Consider the following 20,460-nt stretch of genomic DNA (forward strand, 5'->3'; position numbering starts at 1 on the left):
TTACCCAAAGAGAAGAATAGCATTTACAGTAACAGTATATACACCTCGTGTCATTCTAAATCGGTATGACTTTATTTCGTCTGTGATGAGATGAGTCATTTTGACTGCAGTGGTTTGGTGTGTTTATAGTGGTTGTTAAGGCAAGCATTAGCTTTTCTTTTGCTCATGGCTAGGGAAAAACCACCCATTACTCTAGATCTTACTCCTTGGTAGGTAACTGACCCTGCAGTTCAGAGATATTAACATCCAGCTAACATTATTGACAAATCATGTGGCTTGTTGAGCAGAGGTGTGCTATTTTTTGTAATAAGCTGGGAAACAACCACCTACCAACCTTTTGAATGCATTTAAAAGATGCCATAAACATTATTCAAAAGACCATAGTTACTGTATCAATCTAAAAAAAATATTCAGTTTCTATAAGTTCATGAAATGATCTCATTCATATGTTCCCACCCTGAGTACCGAAGAAAAACCAAGGTCAAAGTGTGTTAACTTTTGGGCGTTAGAAGTGTGAAACCTACTTGAAGAACTGTCGGCATGTGCTTTAGTTTCTGTTCAGAGACTTAACAAGTGGAAAACCTTTCCAAATCGTTGAAAAGTTACAAAGAAGCTTTTGGATAGTAAAAAAAGGTACTTGTGTCTGGCTTTAGAAATTATCATATTTTAGATAAAATCAGATGGAACACTTTGAAAAGTTCCATAGCTTTTATATTTAAAAGAACATGCAGATCTAACAACATCATCTATGAGACCATCTCAAGAAAAACAGATTTGGTTTTAGTAGAAATAGGGCTACAATGACATGAAAGAAACAGGGTTACAAACATTATGAACTCTTTGGCCATGACAATGCTTAAAGACATGACTGAAACCACAGAAAGACAAAATGGTGAGAACTTACCGCCATGAACCAAGGTCATGATCAGCAAGAGACCTATCAACCGTTGAAGCAGAAGCATTGTCGGCACAAACAAATGATTGGCAGTGATGAAGCGGTAATGCCAGAGATGGATGATAGCCGTTGAAAAGGATCTATTTTCTTCTAACTGTCAAAAGCATGGTGTGAAGCATCTAAGCAGGCAATTGAACAGGAAATCCTGCTCAGACTCACATTTTAAAAGAGGAAACCCCCAAGTGTGAGGCAATGTTTTTTAAAAAAAATACTTTGACGCAAAAAGAAATTAAAAATGTATAAAAGTTTTAAAAATGAATACTGTAATATTGTCTTACTTTTATTTCAAGGAATAAAGAAAAAAATAGAAGTTTGGATGATATTCTGGTAGTGACTAAAAATATTTACATTTTATATGCAATTATACAAAAATAAGACATTTTTTATATTTAACAGTTTAAACACAATTCAGTCTAATGCAAATATTCCAGAATACAAAACTGCATCAGACAAAATTCAAATCATGTCTTTGTTCTAACAACATTAAGAAACATTAAGACTACATCAGCAATGAAATAACCTGAAGCTCATTTAGTGCTCATTGTCACATCTTTGTGAAAAGGTAGTAGCACTCTTTCTGTCATCTGAGTTGTTTCAGTTCAGCTTAGGCAGGTTTGATCATCATGGCCACTTTCTTTAGGGCGTACGAGCCTCCGTGGAACTCCGCCCAGTAAACGCCATCCTGGTATCGACTTCTGTAATGGCCGCCTCTGTACCACACACCGTTCAGGTTTGAGTGGGCACACATGTGGTACCACCAACCGCCCTTCTGGTAATGAGCGCAGTTACCTATGGAGGACAGAGAATGTGGCTTTTAAAATAGTTTTAAGGACAGAAAAGAGGCAAAAAAAAAAAAAAAAAATCGACTGATCACCCGAGTAGGCATCCTTATCGCGGTCCAGAGTAGTGAACGCTTTATTGTTGTGCCATGAGAGGGAGTCTCCTGCACTGCCTTGGTAACTGCCTAATCGTAGACGATACCAGTCGGTCTCCGCTTCCACCTGGAAGCTGTCGTACTCCGCAAACACCTGTCGTCCTTGCCAGTCTTCCATAGCTACTCGCAGCTTGTACTTGGCCTGAGAGGTGAGCCAGTACAGGTGCTCCAAACCCAGCCAGTATTCTCCATCCAGATTCCCAAAGCCTTGCTGTGTATAGGAAATAGTCATGCATTTAATTTTGCATTAAAAAGTACATTGTGTGCATTAAAAAATTCAGATTTTTTGCTCATGAGCGCCCCCCATGGACCCGGTTTTGCCACTTATGTGGCATTATGGCACCGTGTGGAACGTAAGGGTTGAGACCATCAGTTGCGTAGGGCCATTGACTAAGGGGCCATTTACACAAGCCGTTTTCAACTAAAAATGGAATAAAATATATACGTTTTGTCCATTCATTTACACGAAAACAGCATTTTGGGGGCCTGAAAACTCAAACTTTTGAAAATGGGTTTCAAAGTGCACGTTTTTTGAAAACCATTTTGTATAAACTACACAAAATGTGAATTTGTGAAAATAATGTGCATTCATATTACATGTAGTGTCTCTTTACAAAGCGACATCGCCAACTACTGGCCTGGCATGAATAATACAGTGCGTTTAGTCGTTTTCACGGATCCGTGTGAACGGGGATCGTTTTGACTTCTGTCTGCGAAAAACGCAAAGGAAAACCTTTTCTGTTTTTAGTACATCGTTGTCGTGTAAATGTACCCTAAAACAGTATAGACCATTGTTACCCATTGTTACACAACTTGTAACTTAAAATGTGAACAGATTTTAAAACATCATACACTTGCCGACTTTGTAAATAGTAACAGAGAAAAAATGGACATCATACACTTGCCGACTGAGAATCACACACTACCAAACTGAAAGTCATTCTGAACCTAAGTCCCTTCAAGACAAGTCATTTCACATCTTTGAAACGCCTCTCAGTCATGCAAATGCAGATCCTATCTCTTTGAATGGGGAAACATCAAATCATCAAGCATTGCTTTTTCCCCTATTCAAAACAATACGAGTGACGCGTCTTGTGTTATTCCATAGTCTTTGTTCTGAACACAACAAACTCATGCAGAAACATGTGGCTTGTTGCTAGGAGACACATGACAAATGAAAACAATATGTGTTCAAAAATCGACTCAAAACATCAAACATGACTGATCTCCTCCAAATGGATGGAATCACAGTACGTACTATAGATTAAAAAAATATATCTGTCAACTCCGAGCATCAAGTAGATGGCGACAAATACCTGTAGCTGTCTTTATGAGTGAACCATTAAAGCCCCGTTCACACTACACGCGACTTTTTCGCTGCAAGTCGCCAGTTGCTGGCGATGAGGTCGCTAGTGGGCGTTCCCACTACTGGTTGACTAGTATGACATCCAAAAGACAGCGAATCAGCTTTCTTGCCGCTATCACTGCAGGCCCAGGGGCTGAGGAGAAGGATCACGTGCGCTCCACTCCTATTGGTTGTCGCTCGCGAAAATCGCTCTTCATTTGCATAAAGTTAAAAATTTCTCAACTTTGTCGCGTCGCCAGACACGCCCCATCTAGTCGCCAACGGTCGCTGTCGCGCGTGTCGCCGGAAGTCGCCCGCTCACCATTGAAATGAATGGTATCGCGTCGCTTGGTCGCGTGTAGTGTGAACGGGGCTTAATTCATTCAAAATTTTAAAGGAACACTTCACCCATTTCAACATTAATCTTTATTGAAAGTGGGTCATATATGTAGTTGAAATGTAAAATAATTTTTTAATTTGGTGCCCTCTTGACCGAGAAAAGACAGAAAATAACTTTAGGGTGCATTTGTATGTAAGACAACAACTACCAGAATGCACCACATTACACAGCTCCGCAAGCCACTCCCACTAATCCAGAACAGCGCAAACATCAGAGAAATCACTCTTTCGTCTACAAGGCTAACGTTAGCTGCCACCAGAGTTAGAAATTCATTTCACACAAAATTTCCAGTTAGTTGGCTGTGGCGAGCAGGACGAGGGACGTGAGGCCGGTGGCGTGAGTGATAATCAACGACACCTGTGAGACGCACCGGTCTCTCTCGCATCTCTCACGGAGGAGCGGACGCATAAAACGAGGAGCGACGACAGGGCAGATCGAGTGAGGAACAGGCCTGATTTTATGTTGTGTTTTGTTTCTGTTGCGTGTGGCTGCTGGCTTATACTTTTGTATTTGTTTATTTTACTATTAAAATGTTTAAATGTTCGCCGATTCCCGCCTCCTTCTTCCCACAACAACGAACCCCGTAACATTGGCAAACTCATTTGTGAATTACTCCTCGTTTGTATATCTTTCTATATGGTGAATTATTGCGTGATACCTGGATGTTCAGTCAGAACATATGCGGTGCGAAACTAGGATGGTTCACATCACAACACAAACGTCCGTGTGCTCGTCTGATTCTGAGATTTCGTCCAGGAGAAATTGCTATCGTTGAAATACGACGGATTCTGTGTCCGTAGCGCACAGCGAGAGCACAGGCACCAGCAGTCCGCCCAGCTCGAGCCAGTCCGGGCTCCTCGTCCACCTCCTGTTCCTCCATCAGCCTCGGCTGTTCTTCACTATATTGCGGCTCGTAAAGATAGCCACGAACATCGGATTCGAGCAGCAGAATTTCAAAATCCTCTTCTTCCATATGTTTAGTTTCTTCCGTCATTGTCGTAACTTCCTATCTCCACAGCGCTTGTTAGCGTTAGCTTAACTTCCAAACAAGATGGCTGATATTGCTTTTTGTATCTGCAAGTGAAGTCCCACCCACTGATCTGTAATAGGTCTGTAGCGTGAGTGGGTTCCACACCCTGAATAAATGATGAGCTTGTGTTTGTAGTCTCAACCCTTATACAAAGAAACGGGACTTCCTGTTTTTTATGACGCAAAATGACGATTTTTACGTCATAAAAAGCAGGAAGTGGAACACTTAAATCCTTCTTTCTCTCATCTCAGGGGAAAATAAGGGAATAAATCATGACCATTCAAAAATATGACTGGGTTTCTAAAGATACAAAGCTTAATGCAAAAGGGTGAAGTGTCCCTTTAAACACACTGATTAATTCAGGAACTAAACTATTTATTGTCTTGATACGCGAGTCATTGTATTATTCACTCAAACGATTCATTCAGAAACACAACGCTGGTACTGTGGCTGCATCTGAATATGAATTCTTTCCTACTATACAGTATATGTATGCCAAGTGTTTTGTTTCATGCACCTTGTACTGATCCCAGGTTCTGAAGAAGTTGACCGAGCCATCCTGTCTCCTCTGGATGACGGTCCAGCCACCTTGAGCTCTGCTCTGGTCACACCAGGCCTGCAGCAGACGGTTAGTGTTGCGTGGTCGCAGCAGGTAGATGCCGCTGCTCTTCTCTCCGGACTCCAGCACGTGATGACAGTCATGCCACGGCCCTTTAAAGGAGACAGTGTGCTGCTCATTCATATTTAGTACATTTTCACAGCACAATCATCTATACTACTGGTCAAAAGTTTGGAATAATTAAGATGTTTTAATGTTTTCAGAAAAAAACATATCGTATGCTCATCATTTAAAAAATGTAGTAAAAACAAATGTTGTGAAATAATATTACAATTTAAAATAACTGCTTCCTTATACATTTTAAAATGTAATTTATTCCTGAGCGTCATTACTTGGATTACTAGTATCCACAAATATCACCATGTATTAGCAATGGATTTGATGAATTCTGTGACGATTTGTGTTATTAGTTGGTTGGTCTCAATTCATAAAATTGATCAATCGGTCAAACAATCAGCATGTTTTAAAATTGTAACACTTTACAATAAGGTTTCAGTTTTCAACATTAGTTACTTAACATTATTACTTAACATGAACTAACAATTAACCATGCTTCTACTGCATTTATTAATCTTAGTCTATGGTCATTTCAACATTTACTAATACATTTTTTTAAATCCAAAGTTGAATTGGTTAACATGCCCTGCAAACTAACAATGAACAATTAGATTTATACTAAATGTTAAGAAAGATTAATAAATGCTTTAAATATATATATTGCTCATTGTTAGGTCATAGCGTGTTTTATTGTAAAGTCTTAACATGAACGTCAAGTTGGCTCTCAAACACACACTGAGCAACTTTAGCTCTACGTCCCTCACCTTGTGACCCTGCTCTTTTTGTTTGAACTTTTAGAGTACTAGAGAACTTTTAGAGAAGTTAGGATATGGGTGGTTTCTATGTTTGTAAAATTAGTTTTGAGCACATGAGATGTGTGGCACAACAGACAGTGTGGAGGAGCTGGACGAATGGTAAGGAAGGGCTGCTCTGTTGGTTCAGAAAGCAGCAAGGTCATGATCTGTATACTGTATACAGGCGTCTCTCAGACTTCATTTATCAGCTCACCATAGAGGAATTCCCACTCCCACAAGCCAAAGAATTTCACCTATACAGCACATCACTGCCATCTTCTAGATACAGGCTCAAATCTAAAAGGAATCGTTTGTTTTGTGAGATTTATTTATAAAATATATATAAGTCTTTCATTTGTAAGCCTTTTTTTTTTGTTATTGGCTTCACATGATGCTATCTGTAAACAATGCAAACTAAAAATTATAAAATGGGGGGGGGGGGGGGGAGGGTATGGGGGGTTTGATCATTAAATTTTTTAATTATGTTATAAAATGATTTTCCAGTGTTATAAATTCATTCAGCCTTGCCTTTCACAGTCTCCAAAGACTGCATACAGTAACTGTTCAGTCTTCTATCGTGTATGTCTACATGTGCTCTAGTTTCTGTTCAGAGACTAACACCTACCACACCCTTTAAAAAATTTTCACAAGTTACAAAGTAGCATTTGGCTAATAACATAGTAACTTGTATCTGGCTTTAGAAATTAATAAAACCTCTCATATAAAACCAGATAGAACGTTTTTGCAAAGTGCCATAGCTTTAAAGATGACCTATAATGCTTTTTTTTTTTTTTTACATTTTCAACTTTCTTTTGTGTGTACTGTTGCTGTTTTAGCATGAAAAGGGTATTTAAAGTTACAAAGGACAAAGTCACTCCAAAGGGAGTTTTTTTCTATATCAATAAGTTTCTGAACTCCCTGAAACACCTCTGTTGTAGTCTTGAGTTTTCTTCCGAGAAAGTACACATCCCTATATTCCTCATTTGAATCATTTTCGTCCCAGGCATATGCAAACAAAACAAAAAAAATGTGCCGAGGCCTGGTTAAGTTAGTAGTGTACGGAGCCCCTAAGGACATGGGGGGGGGGGGGGGGGGGGGGGGGGGTATGCTTATGAGATATACTTCTCACAAAAGTTTTGCGTTCGCTCAAAAGCATTGACATAATTTTTCCTCCCATGTTTTTTTTCCACCACCTTGTCCCTTTTAGGGGCTTTGAAGTAGCGTGTTAAACCTCGTGGTTATGTTAAGGGGCGGGACATTTCTGAAACACGCTCAAAGCTGTTGACCAATCACAACACACTGGTCCAGCCGACCAATCAGAACACACTGCGATTTTCAGAAGGAGGGGCTTCATAGAAACAGGAACTTAACAGAGTTACTGACAGACTGGGAAGAGAGAGGTGCTGAAACAATAGCCCCGTTTCCACTGAAATTACCCGGAACAATTTGTCCCAGGAATTTTTTTTTTTACCCCAGACCTGTTGCCGTCTGCGTTTCCACCGTAGTCTAAAGTACCGTGAAGATTAGACAAATTAGTCCGGTGACGTAGGACTGTGCTACTTTACAGTTCCCGCTGCATTTCATCCTCTGAGTTTAAGCTTAATAAAACCTGAACCTCGTCGTCAGCCCATCTGTCGTTGTGAGAAAGCCCTAACCACGCCCCCTGAGTGACTGGTATTATACAGCGCTCAGCCAGGTGTAGACATGCAAAATCGGCAGCTGAGTTACAAATTAGGCCGGCTGGCCTGTTATTCAGCGATATATATGTTCTTTCTCAGTGCGTAAATGATTACGGGTGAGTTTTCATATATATTTTTTCCCTTTGGCGTTAATATTATTGTTCTGAATGTCGAGATTTGCTCGTAAAATGAATGCAATTTAAACTGCGTCACAAAGTGAAACCGAACCGTTTTTCCTATTAGACTTTGAGCTCAAAAATGATTGTCATTATATTAGGTTATAAGATATTATAGTCTCTTCCTAGTTACAGATCAGTATTTGTTTGTTCAATATTGTTTGAAAATGTCGAATTTGATGACATGTTGTATGTTTACCGCTGCTCTAATATTGAGCATATGCAACGATCGTGCAATATGCGTGTCATTGTTTACTTTATTTTATTTATAATCAGCACGCAGTTAACCCATGTATGTTCATTTATATATTATTTAATACCTGAATGTTTATATCATTTACTGATATAATTACAATTGTTTTTCTTTGTTTCTATTTTGTTTATTACAGACCACACATTTGTGAAGTAACATATACAAACTTCCCTTGAATAAATAAGTTAAACTGGGATTCCATCGGGTGTTTCTTTTACCGGAAACTACACACCACCATCTTGACTGCATTAATTCTGAACCCCTTGAGCGTCCCATACGCTCGTATATGGTCCTTCGAGCCGGATTGCCTCAAGATGGATTCTGAAAATCCCAGTGCAACTGAGCCCGTCGTCCGACCTCGCCCTCCAAGAGAGAGACACCTTCCTGCTCATCTGGCCGATTATGATGTCCAGCTCCCGCCTAACCTGCACCCGGACCCACTTCCTGCTGATTCATCTTCACAGAGACCATCCAGGTCATCAAGACATCCGTCTAGATCCATTTCTTCTGGTACGGTTTCCAGTACTTCATCCAGATCCAGTCGCCAAGCACAACGCAGATCTCCCAAACATGGACTCTCCGATCTTCACGCTGCAATGTTGGAGGAAAGGCTAAAGACTCTGGACTTGGAAGAACTTCAACAGCAGATCGAAGAGGATGCCATTGTAGATAAAGAGTGTGAGAGACTTGATGCTCAGGCTAGAGAAGCGCAGTATAGACAGGAACAAGCCACTAAGGCTAGAGAGTTGCTAGCTAAGCAGGTAGAGACCCGACGGCGCCTTAAAAAGGTACGAAATGAGCTTGAGGTTGCTAAATATGTTTGTGGACTTATTAAACAGGAATCTCAAGAGGTTAATGTTTCTGGTTCACTGTTCAGCCATGTTGTTGACCCATTGTCAGAGGTAAGCAAACAACACATAGTCGCTGTTACCAATGATTTTAAGTCATCAGTTGAATTAATGCCTCGTCATTCTACCCCTTGCCCTGTTAATTTTACCACTGCGTCATCAGTTATGCCTCACCCTGACTCACCCGCTGTACACATTACTGCTTCAGTAGCTGAACCCCCATTCGGTTCTGTCACCTCAGCTGCTGAAGTAACCCAACCCAACATGGTTATAAGGTCATCTGCTTCGTTAGTTGCAGCACAGCCCACTTTAATGTTTAGGCCAGATAATGATGTTCCCCTAACGTTTAACCCGGCTGCGGTGGCCAGGCCGCACCATTACTCAGATACCTCTGTCACTTATAGTCAGACACCCTCTGTCAGTGTCCTGCCTATAGTTCCACCTACAGTTCCTGTAACATTAGGGGCTCCCTTACATACTCAGACTTATCAAGCCATGAATCCTAGCCCTCATTTGACAGCATTATCGCACCCTGTTCCCCCACCTGACGCTTATCATAGTCGAGCAGTATTGTACCCTTCCCCAGCCCAACCATCTGGTCTGGAAATGTTAGCTGCCTCAGCTTATGGTGTCCCAAAGCCAGCTATCCCATACTTCGACACTGGCCGGGAAAGTGACTTTGCACTACTGAAAATGGCCTTAGACAATGTAATGAATAACCAACAGCATTTAAGTGAACATTACAAATACCAGGTCCTTTTAAGTCACTTAAAACTCCCCAGTGCTCTTCAGTTGGCCAAAGCATACATGCACGACCCCAGGCCATACACAACCTCCTTACAGGCGCTGCAGGACAAATATGGGCAACCACGTCAACTGGTCCAGTCCGAATTAGGTGCCATACTGAATGCACCATTAGTCAAGTTTGGTGATGCAGAGGCTTTTGATTCTTTTTCCCTATCTATCCAAACATTAGTAGGGATGCTTAGAACGTTGGAGGGCCCAAACGGATATGAGCTGCGCTGTGGTTCCCACGTCGATCGCTTGTTAAGCAAGATGCCACCATCATATCGCGATGGGTTCGTTGAGTACTGTTTCAGCCGAGGTATTCTACAAACTGGCACAGACCGCACTTATACATTACCTGATCTGTCTGCATGGCTGCAGATGAAGTCACAGGCAAAACGCATCTCCAATAAAGCAGCTACACTGTATCAGACTGATACTGTTAGACCCACCAAGAAAGATCAACAAAGGTCATTACCTTTTCGCCCAAAGGAGAAATCCACATCTTTCTTGTATTCAGCTGAGGCCAGTTCAGTTTGGCAGGGACAGTCAAAATCTAAGACCCCTTCTAAGATTCAACCCTTTTGCCCATATTGTAATTCTAAGGACCACTTTCTTAACGCGTGTCCAAAGTTCAAGACACTGACCACAGATCAAATAGTACAGTGGATCTCCAAAGAGAAGCGCTGTTGGAAATGTGGCCGAAATCATACTCCAGACAGTTGTAATCTAAAAAGAACCTGTACAAACTGTAAAGAGTTACATCTGACCATCTTGCATGATGCCGCATTACATATCCAAAAGAGTGTGCTAATGGTTAATGTTCCGACCCATCAGGTATATTTAGACCGGCCCAACCGATCTCAGAAAGTAATGCTGAAGATAGTCAAGGTTCTACTGCACAATCGAGAGAAAGTCATGGAAACATACGCCGTGCTGGATGATGGTTCAGAGCGTAGCATTGTTTTGTCACAGGCTGTAGACCAGTTGAATCTCCCGACGGAACCTGAAACACTCACTCTACGCACTGTTCATCAGGATGTAGTTAATCTGCATGGATCCACCGTTTCCCTTCATGTGTCACCCATGCACAAACCATGCAGAAAATTCCTGATTCCTCATGCTTTTACCGCAGCTAACCTGAGACTTTCCGAACATTCTTACCCTGTGTCAGCTCTTCAGCGCAAGTATGAGCATATCAGGTCCTTGCCATTACCCTTGATGGACCGAGCCCAACCTCTACTGCTCATTGGGTCTGATATGCCTCACCTGCTTACTCCTGTTCAGCCAGTGTGCATAGGACCTGCAAATGGACCGATTGCCGTCTGTACCAGACTCGGTTGGACCCTCCAAGGTCCCATTGGGCTCAGTCAAACCACTCTTTCCACTTCACGGTGTTTTCACATAACCACGACCATACAGAATACAGAGTTATTCAAGAATGTGGAACGCCTCTGGCAAATTGATACTCTACCCTACGTAAACGAGAAGACAGCCACTCGTTCCAAACAAGACCAATATGCCCTCAGTCTTCTCCAGACAAATACTACAAAGGTAAAAGTCAGTGGAGTTATGCGATACGCCACTCCCTTGCTTAGACGGCCCAATGCTGAACAACTTAAAGCCCCAAAGGAAGCAGTAATGGCGAACCTTCGAAGCACTGAGCGTAGACTTGCTAAAGACCCTAAGCGAACTGAGTCTTACTGTTCTGAAATGAGGAAACTTCAAGAAGCTGGCTATGTGGCAGAGATATCAATGGAAGAAGCTGAGCAATCCCCGGAGTCGTGGTACATTCCTCACCATATGGTGACGCATAACAACAAAGACAGAATTGTTTTTAACTGTTCGTATTCATACCAAGGCCAATCTTTAAATGACATCCTCTTGCCTGGGCCCGTTCTCGGTCCGTCTCTACTTGGTGTCTTGCTGAGGTTTCGTGAATACCCTGTAGCCATCAGCGGAGATGTAAAGGGCATGTTCCACCAGGTTCGCCTCTTGCCAAGTGATAAACCTGTAGTGCGTTTTCTGTGGAGAGATATGCAGAGGACAGAACAGCCTAGGATCTACGAATGGCAAGTTTTACCATTTGGCACAACGTGCAGCCCGTGCTGTGCCATATATGCACTCCAGGAAATTGTTCAGAACCACCCACAAGTGGACCTAGCTCAGGTGAAAACGGTCAAAGACTCTTTCTATGTAGACAACTGTCTCCATAGCCTTCAAACTGTTGCTGAAGCTAGAGCATTAGTAGACGACCTACGGCAACTCTTGCTCACCGGTGGGTTTGAGCTCCGTCAATGGGCCAGCAACAGACCTGAAGTTATCCAGCATCTTCCTTCTGAAGCAAGATCACAGAATAGTGAACTCTGGCTATCACAGAAGAGCACTGACCTCCTGGAAGGTACACTCGGGCTACTGTGGAACTGCCTCAAAGACTCGTTCAGTTACAAACCCAGCCAATCTGGATGCCTTGAACCCACTCTGCGTAATGTATACAGAGTTTTGGCATCTCAATATGATCCACTGGGTTATCTAATTCCGTTTACTACCCGAGCCAAAGTGTTGGTCCAGGATTTGTGGAAGAACAATCTTGGGTGGGATGACACAATCACATCTGATAGTCTGTTGACCAGATGGCAAGACTGGCAACAAGAGCTCCAAAGTTTGAATCAGATCGCCATCCCACGGTGTTACATTCCATTTGAGGACCATGGGGCAATCCTCAATCGGGATTTACATATATTCAGCGACGCATCTGAGAGGGCTTATGGCTCAGTGGCATACATGCGCACAGAAACCAATGAAGGACATGTATATGTCTCATTTGTGTTAGCCCGTTCTCGAGTGGCACCTCGGAAGCAAATGACGATCCCTCGGCTAGAACTGACTGCGGCACTTACCGGAGCGCAGGTGGCTAATATCCTTCAAGCAGAACTAACTGTGGACATCAATAATGTCATTCTCTGGTCAGACTCATCCACTGTCCTCCAATGGCTTAAATCTGAATCATGCAGATACAAAGTCTTCGTGGGAACACGAGTGGCCGAGATTCAGTCACTCACCGATATTAATTCTTGGAGGTATGTTGATTCAGCGAACAACCCTGCTGATGTTATAACACGAGGCCAGTCGTTGAAGGCTTTAGCCCCACCTTGCCGTTGGATTAATGGTCCACATTTCCTGCATCAGCCAGAGTCATGTTGGCCCACTTTACCATCAGAGGAACCTGAATCAGAGGCAGAGTTGAAAAAATCAGCAATTTGCCTGCATGCGTGCATTAGTTCCGATGTTCCCCTTCCTGATGTCAACCAATTTAGTACTTGGACTGAATTGCTCAAATCTACAGTGACATCCCTTCATGGGGCGGCTACATCTTTCACTCATTCAACAGATGATTCAGAGGGTTACATATCAGCAGAGAAGCTCCTTCTACAACAGGCTCAGAAAGATTCATTTCCTGAGGATTTCAAGGCTCTCGCATCTGAGCGACCATTACCATCCAACAGCAGATTAGCATCCTTATCACCTGAGTATGATAAAGCCAGTGGACTTATCAGGGTTGGAGGGAGACTCAGACATGCTAATCATATAGAATTGGATGCAATACATCCCGTTGTGCTTGATCCGCAACATAACCTAACCAAGCTTCTAATCAAGGACTATGATGCCTCCCTTTTACATCCTGGGCCAGAAAGAGTCTTTGCCGAACTGAGAAGACGATACTGGATTCTGAGAGGAAGGGAAGCTATCAAGAAGCATCAATACATGTGTATGGACTGCCGGAAATGGCGTGCCAAGCCTAGTATACCCAAGATGGCTGACCTCCCACCAGCACGTCTACGTCTATACAAACCCCCATTCTATTCCACTGGAATGGACTGCTTTGGTCCATTCGCAGTGAAGATCGGCCGACGAACAGAGAAAAGATGGGGAATAGTTTTCAAATGTCTGACCACCCGTTGTCTCCATCTTGATCTCTTAGAGGGCCTTGACACAGATGCCTTTCTGATGTCTCTCCGCAGATTCATATCTCGGAGAGGGAAACCATTCGAGCTCCTTTCCGACAACGGTACCAACTTTGTTGGAGGAAACAAAGAAATGAGATCAGCATATGACGCCATGGTGCCCCAACTAAGGGAACAACTTGCAGAACAACAGATTTCATTCAGATTTAATCCCCCGAGTGCCCCTCATTTCGGGGGAGCTTGGGAACGGGAAATTAAGTCAGTAAAGCAAGCCCTAAAGGTTGTACTGAAGGATCAAACAGTGACTGAAACAGTACTGCGTACCGTGCTTATTGAGGTAGAGGGTATCCTAAATGCCAAGCCTTTGGGATACGTGTCCTCAGACGTGTCGGATTTGGACCCGGTTACGCCTAGCATTCTCCTAATGGGCCGCCACGATTCTTCACTCCCACAAGTACTCTATGATTCAAGTAATCTTTTGGGAACCAGAAGATGGAAACATAGTCAAGTACTTGCTGACCATTTCTGGTCTAGATTCATCCATTACTATCTTCCGAATCTGCAAGAAAGACAGAAGTGGCGAAAGGATGGAGGAGAAATTGGTCTAGACCAGGTGGTACTGATAGTGGACCCACAACTTCCACGAGCATGTTGGCCAGTAGGAAAAGTGACTAATACTTTTCCTGGACTTGATGGCCGTATCAGAACAGTTGAAGTTAAGGTACACAATCGCACATATGTGAGACCTGTATCCCGTATAGTCCCACTCCCTAAACTCTCTGATGATGACTATTGAGCCTACCAATTAGTCAGGGTTCCTCACTGTTTCAAATGTCCTTACACACATTTGGGGGCGGCTGTGTGAGAAAGCCCTAACCACGCCCCCTGAGTGACTGGTATTATACAGCGCTCAGCCAGGTGTAGACATGCAAAATCGGCAGCTGAGTTACAAATTAGGCCGGCTGGCCTGTTATTCAGCGATATATATGTTCTTTCTCAGTGCGTAAATGATTACGGGTGAGTTTTCATATATATTTTTTCCCTTTGGCGTTAATATTATTGTTCTGAATGTCGAGATTTGCTCGTAAAATGAATGCAATTTAAACTGCGTCACAAAGTGAAACCGAACCGTTTTTCCTATTAGACTTTGAGCTCAAAAATGATTGTCATTATATTAGGTTATAAGATATTATAGTCTCTTCCTAGTTACAGATCAGTATTTGTTTGTTCAATATTGTTTGAAAATGTCGAATTTGATGACATGTTGTATGTTTACCGCTGCTCTAATATTGAGCATATGCAACGATCGTGCAATATGCGTGTCATTGTTTACTTTATTTTATTTATAATCAGCACGCAGTTAACCCATGTATGTTCATTTATATATTATTTAATACCTGAATGTTTATATCATTTACTGATATAATTACAATTGTTTTTCTTTGTTTCTATTTTGTTTATTACAGACCACACATTTGTGAAGTAACATATACAAACTTCCCTTGAATAAATAAGTTAAACTGGGATTCCATCGGGTGTTTCTTTTACCGGAAACTACACACCACCATCTTGACTGCATTAATTCTGAACCCCTTGAGCGTCCCATACGCTCGTATAGTCGTATTTTTTAAACTCCATTGTTGATTCTAATAGCAAACAACTGTTACTGCAGGCACGGGCACCACAACAGATAAAAAAAAAAAAATGATGGTTGAAATAAAATCCTGTGTGTGGAGTCAACCAATCAAAATGCGGCATTAACTCAACCAATCAGAATGTTCAGCGCCCAAGTCCCACCCCTGAAGGTTCCTGAACTTTGAAGAGGTACTACCTCACACAAGCAGGGACTTTCGGAGGGGGAAATATTTATAAGAACTTCATTTAGACCCTGGTTCCTCCACCGAGTAGTTCCAGGGGAAAGTTCCTGTGGTGGGAACGTGGCTAATGTTAAATATGTGGGGAAACTTTTTTTTTGACATTCAAGTACGAAAAGCTATTCTAGTAGTAGTATATGAGTCGCCTGTAATTTATGAGTCAGCTGTAATCGCCGGCTGTAATTTGGGTCTGTTAAATGGAGACGACATGTGTCCTGTAATCTCACACCCGAGTTGGTGAAGGCAAAAGCATTGCATTGTAATTCAAGGGTTGTGTCACAAAGCTTTTATAAAGGTGGCGATTAACATGTGTTTTGTGCATGTGTGTGTGTGTGTGTACTTGTGCCAATACACAGCTTTCAGCCTGAGCGCAGCTCTCACAGTCTGTACGTCGTGTGAAGACTAGTGAGGGTCACCACCTCTGATAAGGCACTGTTTGGAATTCTCCGAGATAAAGCTTCCTGACTACAGGTCACTAACACTCAAGGCTATTGAACTCCTACATGAAGCACAGATAGCTTCATATAACCCACATCTGAGATTCTCACTCTTTTGCTGAGGCAGTTGTCACCAATTGCTTATACTTTATGTTATAATTTAGAACAAACATTTAACCCTAAATATTAAACTTGTGTGCAACTAATCCAGCGCCATTCAAACATGACTGATACCTCAAATGTGGTGGCTTGTTGAGGCGAGAAGTGCTATTGCTTTTCTAAGCATTTACTAAGATTTTCACTTGGTGGTGGATGATAAAACGGGCAAAAAATCAATCAAAGGAGGGACCATAATTGGGTGGGCTCTTTCGACTGAAGTCAGTAAGTCCTGGCAACCACCCTGAACGCCCTATAGACAGCATAGCAACACAGTAAGGGCCAGATTTACTAACAGCTTGCTACAGCACAAACCCATTTTTGCCGTTAAAAAACTACTGTCAGGATTTACTAAAGACACGAAGTGAAAAATTAGCGCTGAAAAGGAGTGGACAGAGTTATTTTTGCTATATATATTTGCTCCAAATATATATTTGGCTAACCTTATTGAATGTGTATTTCAAGGAGTTTCCCTTTCAGACGCAAAGTTGATGGGAGGAGAGTATTTAAAAGAATCACGCAATGTATTTTACTAAGGTTTGCGCTAGGAATTTTACTGCTATTTTCGCCATTATTTACCCCCCCCCCACAAAAAAAAGCACATCATTGGTCATTATGTGCTCTTTTACTTGCTTCTGAACTTTCCACTCCCATCGGCGCTAATTTTGGAATTTCGCTCTCACGCTAATATGAACTTTTAACATTTATGGAATCTTTCCATTGAACACAAGTTTCTTTATTCTGGAAAAAAGGTTCTTTAGATTATTAAAACGTTCTTCACACTAAGAAAAAACTGAAACATTGAAAGGTTCCCTTGGAGAACCAAAAACTGTTCTTCTATGATATTTCTGTAAAACCACCTTTTGGAACCTTCACTGGCTTCCCATTAAGTTTAGAGTTGATTTTAAGATCCTTATGTTTGTCTATAAGGCGTTGTCTGGCTGTGCACCAAGGTACATTTGTGATCTTATTGTGCCATACTGTCCTGCTAGGGCACTTAGATCGTCAAATCACTTGCTTTTAAATGTGTCACGATGTCGCTACAAATTAAAAGGTGATCGGGCTTTTTCTGTCGCTGGGCCTAAGCTTTGGAATGCTCTTCCTTATCATGTGAGGTCTGCTCTTTCATTGGATATTTTTAAATCTACTCTGAAAACACATTTTTATTCTTTAGCTTTTGGAAACTTGTAATTGTTTTCATAGTGTCATTTTGTAATTCTGCTATGCACTATGTACAGCACTCTGGATCAATTTGTATTGTGTTAAATGTGCTTTATAAATAAAGGTTGTTGTTGTTGTTGTTTATTTTTAAGAGTGAAGCCTTTAGAGATTTTTATGCTACCTGGAGATTTAGTCACAGGGTAACTGATGAAAGGTGTGTCAGTTGGTGGACTGGGAGAGTCATCGAACGTCTCCAGCAGTTCTTGAGGACTCTGTTCCTGGTGCAAATGGACACTTTGGTCTCTTTGGACATTGCTGGCAACTTCTTTAGTCTCTGTGTTCTCACTCAACAAACTACTTGTCTGTTGAACCGGAAGTGGTGTGGCTTCCTGTAAAGAGATTCATAAGAAATTTAACTTTCAGTTTTTTGCACCTGCATACTTGTGGGACATTGCGGAAGAGAAAACTGAAAGCTCAGATGGCTCTGTCTTACCTGCAGTGTTTTAGCGGGATTCTTGAGCTGGCACTGTTTCTCCAGATGTGAGATTAGCTGGCTCTGGTTGCTCACTAGAGAAGTGAGTGTGTCATACTTCTTTTCCAGGTCTCTGTAACTGCTGGACACCTGAAGCGCCTGTCAGGATTTGCCGTCAAACGGTTGCAAAGAGTGATCAAAATATTACAAAAGTTCATAAGTGGTCCATAAAAATAACCTTTTCAATACATCCCTTAAGAAAAAGAAATGCATTCAATTGTATTGAATGTGCACTTGTAGTGTACTTCAAATCTTAAAGTGATAGTTCACCCAAAAATGAAAATGATGTCCTCACTTTTTTCCCAAGTCAATGGGGTGCATCAACTGTTTGGTTACCAACATTCTTCAAAATATCTTCTTTTGTGTTCTGCAGAACAAAGAAACTTAGACAGGTTTGGAACAACTTGAGGGTGAGAGTAAATGATGACAGAATTGTCCTTTTTGAGGGAACTATACCTTTAATATTAATTAATTTAAAGGTATCTATCTATCTATCTATCTATCTATCTATCTATCTATCTATCTATCTATCTATCTATCTATCTATCTATCTATCTATCTATCTATCTATCATTTAATTGCCTACTACAGAACACAAAGGTGAATAAACCATAAGCCAAGAGGAAAAGCCAGGGGCTCACACTTGTCACTCTCATGCTGCGTTCCAGACGAGGGTAGACCATAGACTGTAAAAAATTAAATACCCCACAAGTTCAGACCTTAGTCTTAGTGAGTTCCAGGCGATCCGACGACACGTTCACATTTTGACCACATGATGTCGCTACACACAAGGAGAGCATATCGTGTTTTTGAGTCAATTATGGACAAACCTAAATAAAAACAACATAAAATCGCTTTTAAAACAGCTGACGAAAAGCAAAAACGTAGCTATTATTTCATAAACTTAATGTCTAATGTTAAAGATTGTTTTTACGTTATATGCTCATTGGAAGCAGGACTTGGGGTTGAGGTAGGGATCGATGTACCAACGAGTTCACAGGTAATGTCCCGATTTGAGTGCCGTTCCTTCCAGCCATTATTTCCAAGAACGAGGTGGAAAAATCCAAATTGCGAGCTGTCTAGAAAGCAGCATCACACCATGCGTCAAATATGACGAAACACACACGCACGGGCGAGTGACGTATGTACGCAATTTCCCGCGAAAACCATCCTGACAGGTAACATCCATAGTAAATCAGGGTAAGACAAAAACATGTTTTAGAAGAAGTAGGCTATTGATGATGTATTGACTTGTCAATTTTGAACAAAAAAAGTTACATGGGGTACATTTAAATAAAAATACATTTTAATTTAACTGCAATTAACATGCAATTAGGCCTACTCTTTTTAAAATAATTATTTTTTCACAAGGATTTTTTTTTTTAAATTAAAACCTATGACTTTGCACACATTTTTTGTTTTGTAGCAAATCTGCGCACAGTTTGAGGTCTTTGAGATGATCTCTTCTGAAACTTTAAAGGAGACACTCTCAGGGAAAATATGAGATGCGGGAGACTCTGCTTTCTCTCCATTTAATCTCACTGCTGTCTGGGTGAAGCAACTGAGACAATAATGATGTTTCTTTACAGTAGGAAAAGCTACCTGGGATGTTGCGTTAAGCACCAAACTCTCGAGCCGCCGTTGCTCCAAGGCATGATCCTTCTTCTGGATGATCTCGTTCAGCAGTTGGGCGTAGAGTTGGGTGATGCGGGCGTTCATGCTGACGCTCTCCCGGCGCAGGACTCTCATCTCATTGGCCAGTGCGCCTTCCTTCTCCAGCTGCCCACGCATTGTATCCAGCTGTTCCTGCTGCCGGTCCAGCAGCGCGCGCAGGGATGTCATCTCAGAGCGGTTGACACGGGCCGTCTCGGTGCTCACGCAAAGTGCCCCTGTTAACTTCTGCTGAGGTACGATGAAGGTGTAGGAACAGCGGCTCGGCTTATTCTCTGATGCTCGAGACGGCTTTTTGTGACTGGCATCACCCTTGGAGGTGTCTGCATTAGAGGCTTCATTGAGGGCCTTTACAAAGCACGCCCCAGCAAAAAACAGCAGGAGAACCAAGGCACGAGTCACTGGAATCTCCATGAGTGTCCTACTGTTCCAATAAACTGTCCAATAAATCCTAACAAACAAATAATACAAAGTCTTAGCAATTTACACAATAGCATACATCTCAAATGAACATACAGTTTAACTTCATTTTAAACGCACTATATTGTAGCTATTTCTAGCATCTTTTCTTTAGTAACTCAACGTTTAGACCGAATCTAACTTGCGAAATTGTAATAAACAGTTACTATTTGTCAGATGTGTTTAATTTTCGACTGAGCTTAAACCAGATTTAACATTGTGGCATCCACGAGTCGGTCAGTCATGAACGGAACTGAAGAGGCCTGCAGTTTTTGATGCATGCCAGATGTTTCTGTTTAACGATGGGGGGTAAAACACAGTTTTGCCTT

General features: G+C 41.8%; 3 protein-coding genes across 3 annotated transcripts in view; 1 reads left to right on the top strand and 2 right to left on the bottom strand.

The window, feature by feature from the left end:
- dnmt1 (DNA (cytosine-5-)-methyltransferase 1) overlaps positions 1-20,460 on the bottom strand; it is a 265,280-nt gene that overhangs the window by 202,821 nt on the left and 41,999 nt on the right. The gene's annotated exons all lie outside the window — the stretch shown is intronic.
- Positions 1-20,460, top strand: part of p2ry11 (purinergic receptor P2Y11) — a 173,134-nt gene that overhangs the window by 137,143 nt on the left and 15,531 nt on the right. The gene's annotated exons all lie outside the window — the stretch shown is intronic.
- On the bottom strand, positions 1,477-20,110 carry angptl6 (angiopoietin-like 6). Its single transcript, XM_056252919.1, has 6 exons — positions 19,604-20,110; positions 17,963-18,100; positions 17,651-17,858; positions 5,182-5,375; positions 1,830-2,100; positions 1,477-1,744 (listed from the first exon to the last, which is right to left on the bottom strand). Exons 1-6 carry the CDS (start codon positions 20,084-20,086, stop codon positions 1,560-1,562), a joined length of 1,479 nt encoding a protein of 492 aa, XP_056108894.1. The 5' UTR covers positions 20,087-20,110; the 3' UTR covers positions 1,477-1,559.

This window comes from Rhinichthys klamathensis, unplaced genomic scaffold (genome assembly GCF_029890125.1).
Source record: "Rhinichthys klamathensis goyatoka isolate OS25496 unplaced genomic scaffold, OSU_Roscu_1.1 h1tg000004l_1, whole genome shotgun sequence".
NCBI classification, from domain to species: Eukaryota; Metazoa; Chordata; class Actinopteri; order Cypriniformes; family Leuciscidae; genus Rhinichthys; species Rhinichthys klamathensis.